This window comes from Gopherus evgoodei, chromosome 7 (genome assembly GCF_007399415.2).
Source record: "Gopherus evgoodei ecotype Sinaloan lineage chromosome 7, rGopEvg1_v1.p, whole genome shotgun sequence".
NCBI lineage: Eukaryota > Metazoa > Chordata > Testudines > Testudinidae > Gopherus > Gopherus evgoodei.
The window spans coordinates 90,995,712-91,011,020 of NC_044328.1; the positions used below are offsets into that span (position 1 = coordinate 90,995,712).

Genomic DNA, 15,309 nt, shown 5'->3' on the forward strand with positions numbered 1-15,309 from the left:
TATCCACTTTAGGAAGAGGCACTCCAATTTTATTTCTATGATTACTTTAGACTACTATGAGTTTCGCCATCGCTATCAACAGCTAGTTCCCAGTGTGCTGAGACAACAAAAACACACACTTTCCTTTTGTAATAAGGGTCATTTTCCACCTTCACCTTCCACCCTTGTGCTTCATAATAAAAAGACGATGAGTACTGGGACCATTGCTGTTCTATGTATTCATAAATGATCTGGACAAAGGAGTGAACAGTGACATGGCAAAATTTGTGGTTGACACAAAATGACTCAAGATATTTAAGTCCAAAGCTGAAAGCAAAATATTACAGAAGGATCTCCCTAAACTAGGTGACTGGGCAACAAAATGGCAGCTGAAATTCAGTGCTGAAAAGTGCAAAGTAATGCACATTGGAAACAATAATCACAAGTACACATACAAAATGGTGGGATCTAAATTAGCTGTTACAACTCAAGAAGGAGATCTTTGAGTCATTGTGGATAGTTCCCTAAATGCATCCGCTCAATGTGCAGCATCAGTCAAAAAAGCGAACAGAGTGTTAGGAACCATTAGGAAAGGAATAGATAATAAAACAGAAAATATCATAATGCCACTATATAAATCCACAGTATACCCACATCTTGAATACAGTGTGCAGTTCTGGTTGTCTCATCTTAAAAATATATATATTAGAATTGGAAAAGGTACAGAGAAGGGCAAAGAAAATAAGAAGGGCCATGGAACACATTCCATACAAAGAGAGATTAAAAAGACTGCGACCGTTCATCTTAGAAAAGTGATGTTTAAGGGGGGACATGGTAGAGGTCGATAAAATCATGAATGGTTTGGAAAAAGTGAATAGCGAAATGCTACTTACCACTTCATATAACACAAGAACTAGTCATCACCAGATGAAATTAATAGGCAGAAGGTTTAAAACTAACAAAAGGAAGTACTTCTTCACATAGTGCGAAGTCATCGTGTGAAACTCATTGCCGGGGATGTTGTGAACTGAGTTCAAACAATAATTAGAGAAATTCATGGAGGATAGGTCCATCAGTGGCTATTATCCAGATGGCCAGGAATGCAACCTCATGCTCCGGGTATCCTTAAACCTCTACCTGCCAGAAGCTGGTGCTGGATGACAGGATGGATCATTCAAAATTGCCCTGTTCTGTTCATTCTCTCTGAAGCATCTGGCCCTGACCACGGTCAGAAGACACTTCTTATGTTAGAGTAATGTATATTGCAATAGAAATCATCCCATGGAATAGCAAATGGTCCTATTCTAAATATTGGAAAGTGAATCTGCATCTCTATCAGAGCTATCTTTGATATTCCTTTTATCTATTCTGCATATATCAGAGGGGAATTGTCTCCACATTTCCAAAGAAGTGTTCTGGCTGTAGTTACAGCTATCACCAACTGTTTGAGTGTAGGTTAAAGGCAGAGATAATTCACCAAGGAGCCTGAAGATGCAAATTCTGTCCCAGGGAGGCAAGCATATTTGCAGTATTGAAACTCACAAAGGCAGCCTTTTAGGAGCAGCATTTTGAACTACTTCTAATTTACAACATTTGAATCGGAGATATCACTCACTTCTTTCCCTATAGCAGAGACTATTTTCTCTCTATTATTTCCCTGATATAGGTATCTCACCCCAACTTGCACCTCGTTAGTCTTCAGACTGGCAAACAAACCAAAAACACAAGTACCATAGAGTGCAAATACCTTCACCATCCTGTTGCATTATATCAAAGCTAAAATAAAGATATACAATTAATAACCCATCTCTTGTTTCTGTTACCAGGTCCTGGACTGGCATTTTTAGCTTATCCAGAAGCCGTGACACAGTTACCTATCTCTCCATTGTGGGCAATTCTGTTCTTCTCCATGTTGCTTATGCTTGGAATTGACAGCCAGGTAATGTTGCTTACTGCTGATTCTTTTAAAAATACTTTATTATCTGTAATATGTATGGTATGATATGACAAACAGTATGCAGTGTTGTTGTAGCCATGTTGGTGCCAGGATATTAGAGAGGCAAGGTGAGTGAGGTAAATATCTTTTAATGGTGATTCACCTTGTCTTTCTAATGACAGACAGTATCTCTTTCTGTTCTTTTCACACTGTAAGCTATCATTGAGTACAGGACCACTTCTAGTCAAATGGGTGAAAAGTTGGGGGAGGGGACCTAAGGGTTTGGGATATTCTGAAGGCCAGCAACTGGTACTGAGCCACTTTCCTTTCCACAGGAACTGCTAGTTCCAAACCTCAGAGTCAACGGCTACAACAAAAGTAGGTACAGTATGCAGGATATGTACTCTGCAAACAAAAGGGCCTCCCCCTTAATTATTAACAATTTTATATTGTTGATTATATACATTTCTGAGGTGTCCATCACTGAGGCAATATTTGGACATAATTTAAAGGTTTAGATGCAACAGGTATTTCCTGACAAAGGAATTATATACGCTATGGCTCCCTGTAGCGCCTGACTTAACAGCTAAACTGATAGCTGGAAACGTCTAGCTAGTAAACCAAGTGGAGGAGGCCTCAAGAACCTACAACTAGCAGAAGATGTGGACCAAGAGGCCATGTTGCATCTCATTCTAAATGTAGTAAATTGCAGAATTAGAAGTATAACCCATAGATGCAAATTCAAGAGGCAAATGGCTACTACTGAGAAACCTTGTTTCTGGCACCTGAGGGACAAACAGAAGAGAGACAGCTTAGCACAGTTGTCATTGTAGTGTGTGGAAAGGAAGCAGGTCTCTGAGATACTGCACCCTAAACCAGGAAAGACTTTCTACATGTTAACCTTAATCTTGAATTTCACCTGGGAATGAATAGTCAGTACAGAGCTCGGCTGTTCTGCCAGTTTGCCGTACTGAAAAACAAGAAGCAAAAGAATCACACTTCGGAGAAAATCATTTCGGGACTTAGAGTGCTTAAAAAAACCGGAAAACTTCATACAGCTGCAAGAACATATTTCCAGCACAGAAAGGGACTAGGTGGCTTATATTTTAATTGCCAAAGGAGTGATAGTATTTTCATTTTCGCTAAATTCCATTAATTTACAAAATACCTTTGTAGACCATGATTCTGCCACTGGTCACGAGCATGAAATCCCTGTATAAAGCCGTTCTGAAGTTGATCATAGATGCAGGGTTCCATGAACACAGTTGCAGTGTAAGGAGCCTTAGCAAATAACAATTCTCCATTTGATTAGTAAATCATATGGCATTGATAGTACATATGTGAACCTGCAGGACTGCTTACATATGACTAGTGCTGCGATAGTCTTTAATTAATTAGAACCAACTTCTGTGTTTTTCTGATAGCCAAACTAATTGATTGCAGCCATTGCCAAGAAGTGTTTAAAAAACAAAAGAAAAGAAAAGAAAAGAAAAACAAGGCACTTTGACAAGAGATATGAAAAGAAACCAAAGATTCTTATTTTTGCTGTTTCCTTCATCAAGCCTGGAGTTCATTGAAAAACAATAAACCACAACATTCACTCTGGAGAACTACTGTGAAATTAATTGGGTCAAAAATATTCTTGAGAGAGCTTGTCTCTAGGCTACTGTAACAGCTGAGGAAGATAGTCTAATATTATTACAAACAAGATATGTCCACAGGCTGTCAGGCTTTCTTCTTTTTTCTGTCTAACTGCTCCATCAGTTACAGTGCATGAAATGTTTCATTAATAAGAAGAACTGCAAATATTGGCTAAGTCATTATTTCACTTCTAAAAATGACTATAACTTCACATACAGCAGGCTTACATGATTTCAGTTGTCATCACGGAAATAACTTTCTATTAGTCATTTTTCTTAGGTTTCCCCATGGGGTTTCAGATCCTCAGCTGGTGTAGACTGGCATTATTCCATTGACTGAATGGAGCTATGGTGATATACACCAAATGAGGATCCAACCCTGAGTTTTTCACCTTCCAATTGAGGTGCCCAGTCTGGCAAGCTTTTATGAATTATGTAATGTTCTGCATGTAAGAAATCCCAATCAAGTACATGCACAATTGTTTGCTTAGGCTGTATGCACTTCTTCCATCACAAAAGAAACAACACTTGATCTTACGAAGCATATGTCAATTTGTAAGAGTTGTGCCAGAAGGATAATTTTTTGCATAGATTTTAATAACCAGTAAAAGGGATTTTCAGAAGTGTTCAGCATTGGCCTGTGGTTGCATCTACTGAATTTTCCATTGACTTCAATGGGCGCAGCTGGAGGGCAGCGCTGAATGCTTTTGAAAATGTTGCTCTAAATCTAACACCACAGTTTTATTGTGTTGTGTATAACCTGTAACTCTACTTGCAGTTCTGTACTGTGGAAGGATTCATAACAGCTTTGGTGGATGAATTTCCAAAGTTATTACGCACTCGAAGAGAAATATTCATTGCGGTAGTATGCATTATTTCCTATCTGATAGGACTGTCCAATATTACTCAGGTAAGTTTTATATAAAGAGATTTTTATTTTGCAACTTACCTACAATGTTTATAGTTTCAATCAACTTCACTAAGAAGGTGAAGAATGGAAAAAAACCTCCACTGTGGCTATGAGGTCAATATATTTATAAGGAAATCTACTAAAGAGAGCTGAAAGTGGAGATTGACAAAAACTATCATTACTCTCTAAAGATTTGCTCAAGTTGCAAAGATTAGCATATTGAAGTCAGTAGAGCTATGCTGATTTACCACAGTTGGGAATCTCATCCAAGATTCCTAAGGATCTTTGAAATCCTTAAATGACAACACTATGAAACAAAAAAAGTATTATTATTAACATTTTTATTATGAATTGACTGGCTGCAAATTAGTTCAAAAAAATTACTGAGTGCAGAGCCAATCAGGGGTTTGTAATTTACATATGCAAGCTAATTATTTAACATTATTCTAGTTCTTGGTAATGACTGATCTCCGAAAAGGAAATCAATACAATCTTAAGCATTATATAGCTTTTCAGAAAATTACTATATAAATTACAATTTTTAAATAATAATTATAAAATAATAGTAATAGATAACTACAAAAATATTAATGAGAAATGTTAACCTGTCTTCAAAACAAATACCAGGTGAAATGTACTAACTTCAGTCATTTGTTTCTTGTATCTCGTAGGGTGGAATTTATGTGTTCAAGCTGTTTGACTACTACTCTGCAAGTGGAATGAGCCTATTGTTTCTTGTATTCTTTGAGTGTATCTCTATATCCTGGTGCTATGGTATGTGATGTGTTTGTCTGTATGCTGCCTGGGGCACTGAGACTATAAGTTTTTTGGAAAAGATGAGCCAATTTCACTTATTAAGACCCATTTTGTTCAGTATTCTGTTTACCTAAATGTGGGGCCAGATTTTGCTTTCATTTACATGAGTATAACCTCCCAAGGGCCTGGAAGGTAGTGTAGAATTTGGTTTATGGTGTATGCCTCTCTAAAACACCCCAGAGAATAATATCAGCAGTTGTGCGAAGGAAAGTGATACATGTGTGTCTTAATATTTATTTGTAATCCTGTGTTAGAATGAGGACGTTTTCTTCCAATCCAGCTCTAGTTGCGTCTTCGCTGCTGGATGATACACAGATTGGCCCAATTTTTTTTTTCTTTTGAAGATAAAAGCCTTGCTGAAAAAAAGTTGCTGCCTGTGCATGAGCAGGGCAACAAAATGTATACAATATTCTGCCCTGGGTGTTTGCAAATTTGATATTTGGTTAGGGCCCCAGTTCAATGCTTATGGCCAAACATGGTCATGTCCATATGTGAATCTTTACGTAAGGGCTTTACTGACTACCGTTTGCCTCATTATGTTTGTCTAAGCCAGAATGGTAACAATCATAATTTCTGTGTCACACAGGAACAATTTAGCAACTTTTATTTTCATTGTGGGCTTGATCAAAAGCCCATGGAAGTCAGTGGGAGACTTTCCATTGCTTATAATGGGCTTTGAATGAGGTCTTTAATAGGAATAAACCATATTTGGATGGAAAGGAACAATACACCATATGAATCCAACATATGAATAAGAAAGAAATGTAACAGTAGGTATTCCAGATGAGGACAATATGCAGATCTTCAGGTTTGCACTTTTTGGAGGATGACAGAATAGTGGTATGTCGTACACGTAAACAAAAACTGCTCTTTACAATTAATGCATCTGTATAAGGCATTAAAGAACACTCTTGTTCCCTCTCCTATTATGAAGGCTTCTTTAGAAAATCCCAGACTAAGTCTCTTGTATTCTAACAAAGCTTGAGGAATTTTTGCTAACCTGAGTGATAGTGTCATCATTGCAATCTAATGATGTTAAGCAACTTTTCAGCATACTCCTGGTTCTAAATTGACTGCTGGCAGGAATGTCACTGATTTGATGCATAGCCTCCTTTCTCAGTGTGGTGGAATGAGAACAATGTATAAAAGTCCTGTTTTTCATGCCATTTGCATGCATTTTTTCTCCTGTTAACTGCAAAGTTTTTCGTAGTCTGTATAGACTTCAAGAGAAATGCTCCTTGACCACATTACTAAATGTGCGTCAAAAGGGTCTTTATTATCTCAAACCCGTTATGCTTTCATCATCTGGCAGACAAAAATTTCTTCTTTTTATTTCTCTGTTCTAGGTGTTAACAGATTTTATGACAACATCCAGGAAATGGTAGGATACAGACCCTGCATCTGGTGGAAACTTTGCTGGACTTTCTTTACTCCTATCGTTGTGGCAGTAAGGAACAAAATTATTATTTATACTGTGATATGAAGGATATAAATGACTTCAATATGTGCTAGAATATAGTCATGCTAACTTAGCACATTAATACATATCTTGACCGTTAAGACCAATATAAGAGAGAGGAGAATCAGGCCCCTGGAATGCCAATCTTTTGGAGTTGGTCTAAGAAACAAATGACATGCAGAATTCTAGCGTTTATACTTTCAGAAGTGGTGAGTAGCTTGATGGTGGAGGTAGCAAATTGTGTATGGTATATCCTGTACCGTCAGGGCCGGCTCCAGCGTTTTTGCCACCCCAAGAAGCAGAAAAAAAAAAAAAAAGCTGCAGAGGGACTTGCCGCAGAATTACCGTCGAAGAGCCACTTACCGTTGGCCACCCCAAGCACCTGCTTGCTGTGCTGGTGCCTGGAGCCGACCCTGTGTACCGTTAAACATAAGGCTGTCCTGTTTCAAGGTCTAGAATGCCCCAGAAGTGCCCACTTCCTGTAAACTATATTCCTTCACTGGTATTACAAATACAGACAACAGAATGTGTAAGTTCTGCAAGCTGGAGTCACTTCCTTCATGGAATTCCATTGACTGTGCCACCAGATTGAGTCATCAGCTGCTGCTATCTGCTTTGCTGACAAATCCAGACAAATTTCTGTGAAACATAAACTATAGCTATATCTTTAACTGCATGAACCATATTTATTTCTCTCAAGATTAATAAGCAGAGAGAGGAGAACTGCAGCTTTTCTTTAACTAGAGTTTTGGTTAACCGAATTGGAGGAAATAGAGAGCTAAGTTGAGGAGAAAATATTTAATGAACATTGCTGTGTCTCTTTACATCAGAAGGGTCTCAGCCAGAGGTGAAGGTAAGCTGGTACTGTCCACTACGGCCTACCGCCAAGAGCCAGTACACTGTGCCGGGCCGCACTGCCTTCCGCGGTGGGAATTTAAAGGGCTCTGGGCTGCCCACTGCTGCGGGCAACCCAGAGCCCTTTAAATCTCGCCTGCAGCTCCAGTGGCCAGGCTGGGGACTAGATTTAAAGGGCTCAGAGCTCCCTATGGCTGCAGGCAGCCCAGAGCCCTTTAAATCCCGGCCCCAGCCTGGCAAAGCTCAGGGTTCCCCGTGGCGGCCATCTGATACTCCTTAATGAAACATAGGAGCCTTGTTTTATAACAGGTGTATTCAAAGTGATACAAGCTACGAAAGTGAGATCTTGGAAGAGTGTTGCATTTTCATCTCTACATATTCAACTCAAATTTTTAAATGTTCATTAAGATACTTAAGCATGTGTCTGATTTTAAACATAAGAGTAATTTCAGTAAAATCACAAGCTTAATGTCAGATACATGCTTACATACCTAGCTGAAATGGGGTCTATGCAGTTACTAGAGATGATCAGAAAATGTTTCCTTTCCTTGCCTATGACCGATAGAAAGGCAATAGTTAAAGACACAATGAGGATGACTAGATGTGGAAGCTGCGGCATGTACATGATCCTGGAGGGGGTACCTGAAAAGAGTTTCGTCTGCATGAACTGCCACCTGATAGAGCTGATGGAAGAAAAGATCCGAGGACTGGAGATGCAGGTGGAAACTCTGGTTGAGTTTAGAAGGGGGTTTGATCAGATGATGGAGCAAAGACATGAGGAGGCCGAAGGGAAAAGCTCTGATTTGCAGATGGAAGCAGGACCAAAGAATTCTGACGGGAGACTGCTCGGTGAGGAAAGTGGACAGTGGAAGCATGTGACTAAGAGAACCAGGCAGAAGAAAAGACCGGCCAGTGAAGGAGAAATAGAGCTCAGATACAAGTTTGCAGAGTTGGAAAATGAAGAAGGGGCACAGCAGGTGGTCACTGAAGGTGAGAGTGCAAGGAAGAAGAGAAGAGCAGCTAGTCCTACAGGAAGAGGGGAAGAGTCAATGGAGACAACACCAAATATGAGCACCAGGAGGATACGGGATGGGTTGTGGAGGATTGCAAGAGTGAATAGGAATCGAGAGGACTTGCAGCTAGTGGGAGCAAGGGATAGACCAGAGAATCACACTGTCACCAGGAAAAGGCAGGAATATGTGATTGGGGATTCCTTACTGAGAAGAATAGACAAGCCTGTAAGTAGAGTTGATCTGGAGAACAGAAGGGTGTGCTGTCTGCCAGGTGCTAAGATACGGGATGTGGACCTAAGTCTGAAAAGGATCCTAACGGGAGCGGGAAAGAATCCGCTGATTGTCCTTCATGTGGGAACGAATGATACGGCTAGATTCTCACTGGAACATATCAAGGGAGACTATGCCAGACTGGGGAAGACGCTTAAGGAAATCGAGGCTCAAGTGATCTTCAGTGGGATTCTGCCTGTTCCTAGAGAAGGGCAACAAAGGTGTGACAAGATTATGGCTATCAACAGATGGTTCAGCCATGGGTGGCAAGTTTATAGAAATTTTGGTGGTGCCCAGAACCCACCCCCCCAAACTCCACCTCCACCCGCCTAAGGCTCTGAGAGGGGTTTGCGGGAGGGAGGTCTGGGGTGCAGGTCCTGCACTGGGGATTAGGGTGCAGGAGGGGTGCAGGGTGCAGGCTTTGGGATGGAGTTTGGGTGCAGGCTCTGGACTGGGGGTGGGAGGTGTAGGAAGGGGTGAGGGGTGCAGGCTCTGGGAGGGAGTTCGGGAGTGGGAAGGGGTGTGTGGGAAAGGGTAGGTGGTGCACGATCTGGGAGGGGGTGCATGCTCTGGGAGGGAGTTTGGGGATAGGAGGGAGTGCAGAGGTGAGGGCTGTGGGGCTGAGGATGAGGGATTCATGATGCAGGATGGGGCTCAGGCTAGGGCAGAGTTGGGGTGTGGGGTGAGGGCTGAGGATGAGGGGTTCATGCTGTGGGGGGGCTCAGGGTTGGGGCAGAGGATAGGTTGCAGGGGAATGAGAGTTGGGGCTGAGGATGAGGGGTTCATGCTTTAGGGGGGGCTCAGAGCTGGAGCAGAGGATCAAGGTGTGGGGGAATGAGGGCTCTGGCTGGGGATGAGGGGTTCATGCTGCGGGGGGCGCTCAGAGCTGGGGTAGAGGATCAGGGTGTGGGGGGATGAGGGTTGGAGCTGAGGATGAGGGGTTCATGATGCAGGAGGGGGCTCAGGGCTGGGGCAGAGGATCAGGGTGCAGGGGGACGAGGGCTCTGGCTGGGGCTGAGGGGTTTGGGGTGTTGGAGAGGCTCAGGGCTAGGGTAGAAGGACAAGGTAAGGACAGCCTGCCTTGCCAATAGTGGATGGCGGGCACTAGGACCCTGGGGCAGCAGACAGCAGTTCTGCCAGGAGCCCCTCTACCCCGACAGCACGAGCAGGCAGGGGACATGCACGTGCTGCTTTCTGTCAGGCAGGGATGCAGCGCGGTGGGGGGGACATGCAGCGGGAGGGGTGGCAGGTGGGGGCTGGGACCTGCTCCAGGACTGGGTAGGGCGGGGGGAGACCCACAGGGGCTTGGGCCCGATCCAGGCAGGGCCGGGGGAGAGACCCAGCTCCAAATATTGCTGGAGCAGGGCACCCGGCCCTGAATATTGCTGGTGCCCGAGCACCGCAAACATAAATAACCTGCCGCCTGTGGGCTCAGGCAGTGGTGATATAAGGAGGGCTTTGGGATGTATGGCCATTGGGAAGCATTCATGGACAGAGGATTGTTCTCTCGGGATGGACTTCACTTGAGTAAGGAGGGAAATAGACTTCTAGGATGGAGGCTCGCCCAACTGATTAAGAGAGCTTTAAATTAGGAATTTGGGGGAGATGGTTGGGAGATGTCCAGGTAATCTCCATGCTGGAATTTAACATTGAGAGGGAAGAAAACAAAGTAAGAGAGGATACTGGCTTGGGCAGAAGAATGGATATAAGGAGGAAGACTAGTGTAGGTACCAGTCTAATAAGTGATACTGGTGGTAGAATGTCTGTGCCTAACCGGGTAAAGAATGTCAGTGAAGCCAAACGGCAAAAATTAAGATGTCTGTACACTAATGCGAGGAGCCTAGGTAACAAAATGGAGGAACTAGAGCTACTGGTGCAGGAAGTGAAACCGGATATTATAGGGATAACAGAAACATGGTGGAATAGTAGTTATGACTGGAGTACAGGTATTGAAGGCAATGTGCTGTTTAGGAAAGACAGAAATAAAGCCAAAGGTGGTGGAAAAGCATTGTATATCAATGATGAGGTAGACTGTAAAGAAATAAGAAGGGATGGAATGGATAAGACAGAGTCTGTCTTGGCAAAAATTACATTGGGGAAGAAAGCTACTAAAGCCTCCCCTGAGATAGTGCTTGGGGTGTGCTACAGACTGCCAGGATCTGATTTGGATATGGATAGAGACCTCTTTAATGTTTTTAATGAAGTAAACACTAATGGTAATTGTGTGATCATGGGAGACTTTAACTTCCCAGATATAGACTGGAGGACAAGTGCTAGTAACAATAATAAGGCTCAGATTTTTCTGGATGTGATAGTTGATGGATTTCTTCACCAAGTAGTTGAAGAACCAACAAGAGGGGATGCCATTTTAGATTTGGTTTTGGTGAGTAGTGAGGACCTCATAGAAGAAATGGTTGTAGGGGACAACCTTGGTTCAAGTGATCATGAGCTAATTCAGTTCAAACTAGATGTAAGGATAAACAAAAATACATCTGGGACTAGGGTTTTTGATTTCAAAAGGGCTAACTTTAAAGAATTAAGGAAATTAGTTAGGGAAGTGGATTGGACTGAAGAATTTGTGGATCTAAAGGTGGAGGAGGCCTGGAATTACTTCAAGTCAAAGTTGCAGAAACTATCAGAATCCTGCATCCCAAGAAGGGGGAAAAAATTCAGAGGCCAGAGTTGTATTTGTTTAGTTTGGAAAAGAGAAGACTGAGAGGGGACCTGATAGCAGTTTTTAGGTATCTAAAAGGGTGTCATCAGGAGGAGGGAGAAAACTTGTTCACCTTAGCCTCCAATGATAGAACAAGAAGCAATGGGCTTAAACTGCAGCAAGGGAGATTTAGGTTGGACATTAGGAAAAAGTTCCTAACTGTCAGGGTAGTTAAACACTGGAATAGATTGCCTAGGGAAGTTGTGGAATCTCCATCGCTGGAGATATTTAAGAGTAGGTTAGATAAATGTCTATCAGGGATGGTCTAGACAGTATTTGGTCCTGCCATGAGGGCAGGGGACTGGACTCGATGACCTCTCGAGGTCCCTTCCAGTCCTAGAGTCTATGAGTCTATGAGTATACCAAGCTGGATGAGCAAGCATCTCAGAGAGGTGATTAGGAAAAAGCAGAAGCCTACAAGGAGTGGAAGATGGGAAGGATTAGCAAGAAAAGCTACCTTATTGAGGTCAGATCATGTAGGGATAAAGTGAGAAAGGCCAAAAGCCCTGAAGAGTTGGACCTTGCAAAGGGAATTAAAACCAATAGTAAAAGATTCTATAGCCATATAAATAAGAAGAAAACAAAGAAAGAAGTGGGACCGCTAAATGCTGAGGATGGAATGGAGGTTAAGGATAATCTAGGCATGGCCCAATATCTAAACAAATACTTTGCCTCAGTCTTTAATGAGGCTAATGAGGAGCTTAGGAATAATGGTAGGATGACAAATGGCAATGAGGATATGGAGGTAGATATTACCACATCTGAGGTAGAAGCCAAACTCGAACAGCTTAATGGGACAAAATCAGAGGGCCCAAATAATCTTCATCCAAGAATATTAAAGGAACTGGCACATGAAATTGCAAGTCCGTTAGCAAGAATTTTTAATGAATCAGTAAACTCAGGGGTTGTACCATACAACTGGAGAATTGCTAACATAGTTCCTATTTTTTAAGAAAGGGAAAAAAGGTGATACAAGTAACTATAGGCCTGTTAGTTTGACATCTATAGTATGTAATGTCTTGGAAAAAATTTTGAAGGAGAAAGTAGTTAAGGACATTGGGACAAAATACAACATAGTTTTACAAAAGGTAGATCGTGCCAAACCAAACTGATCTCCTTCTTTGAGAAGGTAACAGATTTTTTAGACAAAGGAAATGCAGTGGATCTAATTTACCTCGATTTGAGTACAGTATTTGACATGGTTCCACGTGGGGAATTTTATTAGTTAAATTGGAAAAGATGGGGATCAGTATGAAAATTGAAAGGTGGATAAGGAACTGGTTAAAGGGGAGACTACAACAGGTTTACTGAAAGGTGAACTGTCAGGCTGGAAGGAGGTTACTAGTGGAGTTCCTCAGATCAGTTTTGGGACCAATCTTTTTATTACTGACCTTGGCACAAAAAGCAGGAATGTGCTAATAAAGTTTGTGGATGACACAAAGCTGGGAGGTATTGCTAACACAGAGAAGGACTGGGCTATCATAAAGGAAGATCTGGATGACCTTGTACACTGGAGTAATAGTAATAGGATGAAATTTAATAGTGAAAAGTGAAATGTCATGCATTTAGGAATTAATAACAAGAATTGTAGTTATAAATTGGGGACACATCAGTTGGAAGTAACAGAGGAGGAGAAGGACCTTGGAGTATTTGTTGCTCACAGGATGACTATGAGCCGCCAATGTGATATGGCCGTTAAAAAAGCTACTGCAGTTTTAGGATGCATCAGGCGAGGTATTTCCAGCAAAGATAAGGAGGTGTTAGTACCGTTGTACAAGGCACTGGTGAGACCTCATCTGGAATACTGGTGTGTGCAGTTCTGGTCTCCCATGTTTAAGAAGGATTAATTCAAACTGGAACAGGTTCAGAGACGGGCTGCTAGGATGATCCTAGGAATGGAAAACCTGCCTTATGAAAGGAGACTCAAAGAGCTTGGCTTGTTTAGCCTATCCAAAAGAAAGTTGAGGGGAGATATGATTGCTCTTTATAAATATATCAGAGGGATTAATATCAGGGAGGGAGAGGAGTTATTTACTAAGATGGACACAAGAACAAATGGCTATAAACTGGACTCTAGGAAGTTTTGACTTGAAATTAGATGAAGGTTTCTAACCATTAGAGGAGTGAAGTTCTGGAATAGCCTTCCAAGGGGAGTAGTGGGGACAAAAGACATATCTGGCTTCAAGACTAAGCTTGATAAGTTTATGGAGGGGATGGTATGATGGGATAGCCTAATTTTGGCAATGAATATAGCAACTGATCTTTGATTATCAGCAAGTAAGTATGCCTAGTGGTCTGTGATGGGATGTTAGATGGGTTGGGATCTGAGTTACTATAGAGAATTCTTTCCTGAGTCCTGGCTGGTGAGTCTTAGACTCATAGACTCATAGGTCAGAAGGGACCAATCTGATCATCTAGTCTGACCTCCTGCACAAGGCAGGCCACAGAACCCCACCCATCCAATTTTATAACAACCCCTATCCCAGGATCGAGTTATTGAAATCTTCAAAATTGATTTGAAGACCTCAAGCTGCAGAGAAACCACCAGCAAGCGACCCGTGCCCCACGCTGCAGGGGAAGGCGAAAAAACCTCCAGGGCCCCTGCCAATCCGCCCTGGAGGAAAATTCCTTCCCGACCCCAAATATGGCGATCAGCTAAACCCTGAGCATGTGGGCAAGAGTCACCAGCCAGCACCCAAGAAGGAATTCTCTGCAGTAACTCAGTTCCCATACCATCCAACATCTCCCCGCAGATCATTGAGCAGACCTATCTGGTGGTAATCCAAGATCAAATGCCCAAATTAACAATCCTATCATAACATCCCCTCCATATACTTATCAAGCTTTGTCTTAAAGCCAGGAAAGTCTTGTGCCCCCACTACTTCCCTCGGAAGGCTGTTCCAGAACTTCACTCCCCTAATGGTTAGAAACCTTCGTCTAATTTCAAGTCTAAACTTCCTAATATCCAGTTTATACCCATTCGTCCTCGTGCCTACATTAGTGCTAAACTTAAATAATTCCTCTCCCTCCCTAACGTTAACCCCCCTGATATATTTATATAGAGCAAGCATATCCCCCCGCAGCCTTCTTTTGGCCAGGCTAAACAAGCCAAGCTCTTTGAGTCTCCTTTCATAAGGCAGTTTTTCCATTCCTCGGATCATCCTTGTAGCCCGTCTCTGAACCTGTTCCAGTTTGAATTCATCCTTCTTGAACATGGGACACCAGAACTGCACACAGTATTCCAGATGGGGTCTCACCAACGCCTTGTATAACGGTACTAACACCTCCTTATCCTTGCAGGAAATACCCCGCCTGATGCATCCCAAAATCGCATTTGCTTTTTTAACAGCCGTATCACATTGGCGACTCATAATCATCCTGCTATCAACCAGCACCCCAAGGTCCTTCTCCTCCTCCGTCGCTTCCAACTGATGCGCCCCCAACGTATATCCAAAATTCTTATTATTAATTCCTAAATGCATAACCTTGCACTTTTCACTATTGTATTTCATCCTATTTCTATTACTCCAGTTTACAAGGTGGTTCAGATCTTCCTGAATAGTATCCCTGTCCTTCTCCGTGTTAGCAATACCCCCCAGCTTCGTGTCATCCGCAAACTTTATTAGCACATTCCCGCTCTTTGTGCCAAGGTCAGTAATAAAAAGGTTAAATAAGATCGGTCCCAAAACCGATCCTTGAGGGACTCCACTAGTGACCT

The 15,309-nt window shown here is 42.3% G+C and overlaps 1 protein-coding gene across 5 annotated transcripts in view; it reads left to right on the forward strand.

Moving 5' to 3' along the window:
- SLC6A1 (solute carrier family 6 member 1) overlaps positions 1-15,309 on the forward strand; it is a 122,414-nt gene that overhangs the window by 94,683 nt on the left and 12,422 nt on the right. For all 5 annotated transcript variants that reach the window (XM_030569968.1, XM_030569964.1, XM_030569966.1 and 2 more), the window contains 4 exons: positions 1,806-1,918; positions 4,334-4,465; positions 5,137-5,239; positions 6,628-6,728. In XM_030569968.1, coding sequence (XP_030425828.1) covers positions 1,806-1,918; positions 4,334-4,465; positions 5,137-5,239; positions 6,628-6,728 — 449 coding nt within the window. The remainder of the gene's footprint in view (positions 1-1,805; positions 1,919-4,333; positions 4,466-5,136; positions 5,240-6,627; positions 6,729-15,309) is intronic.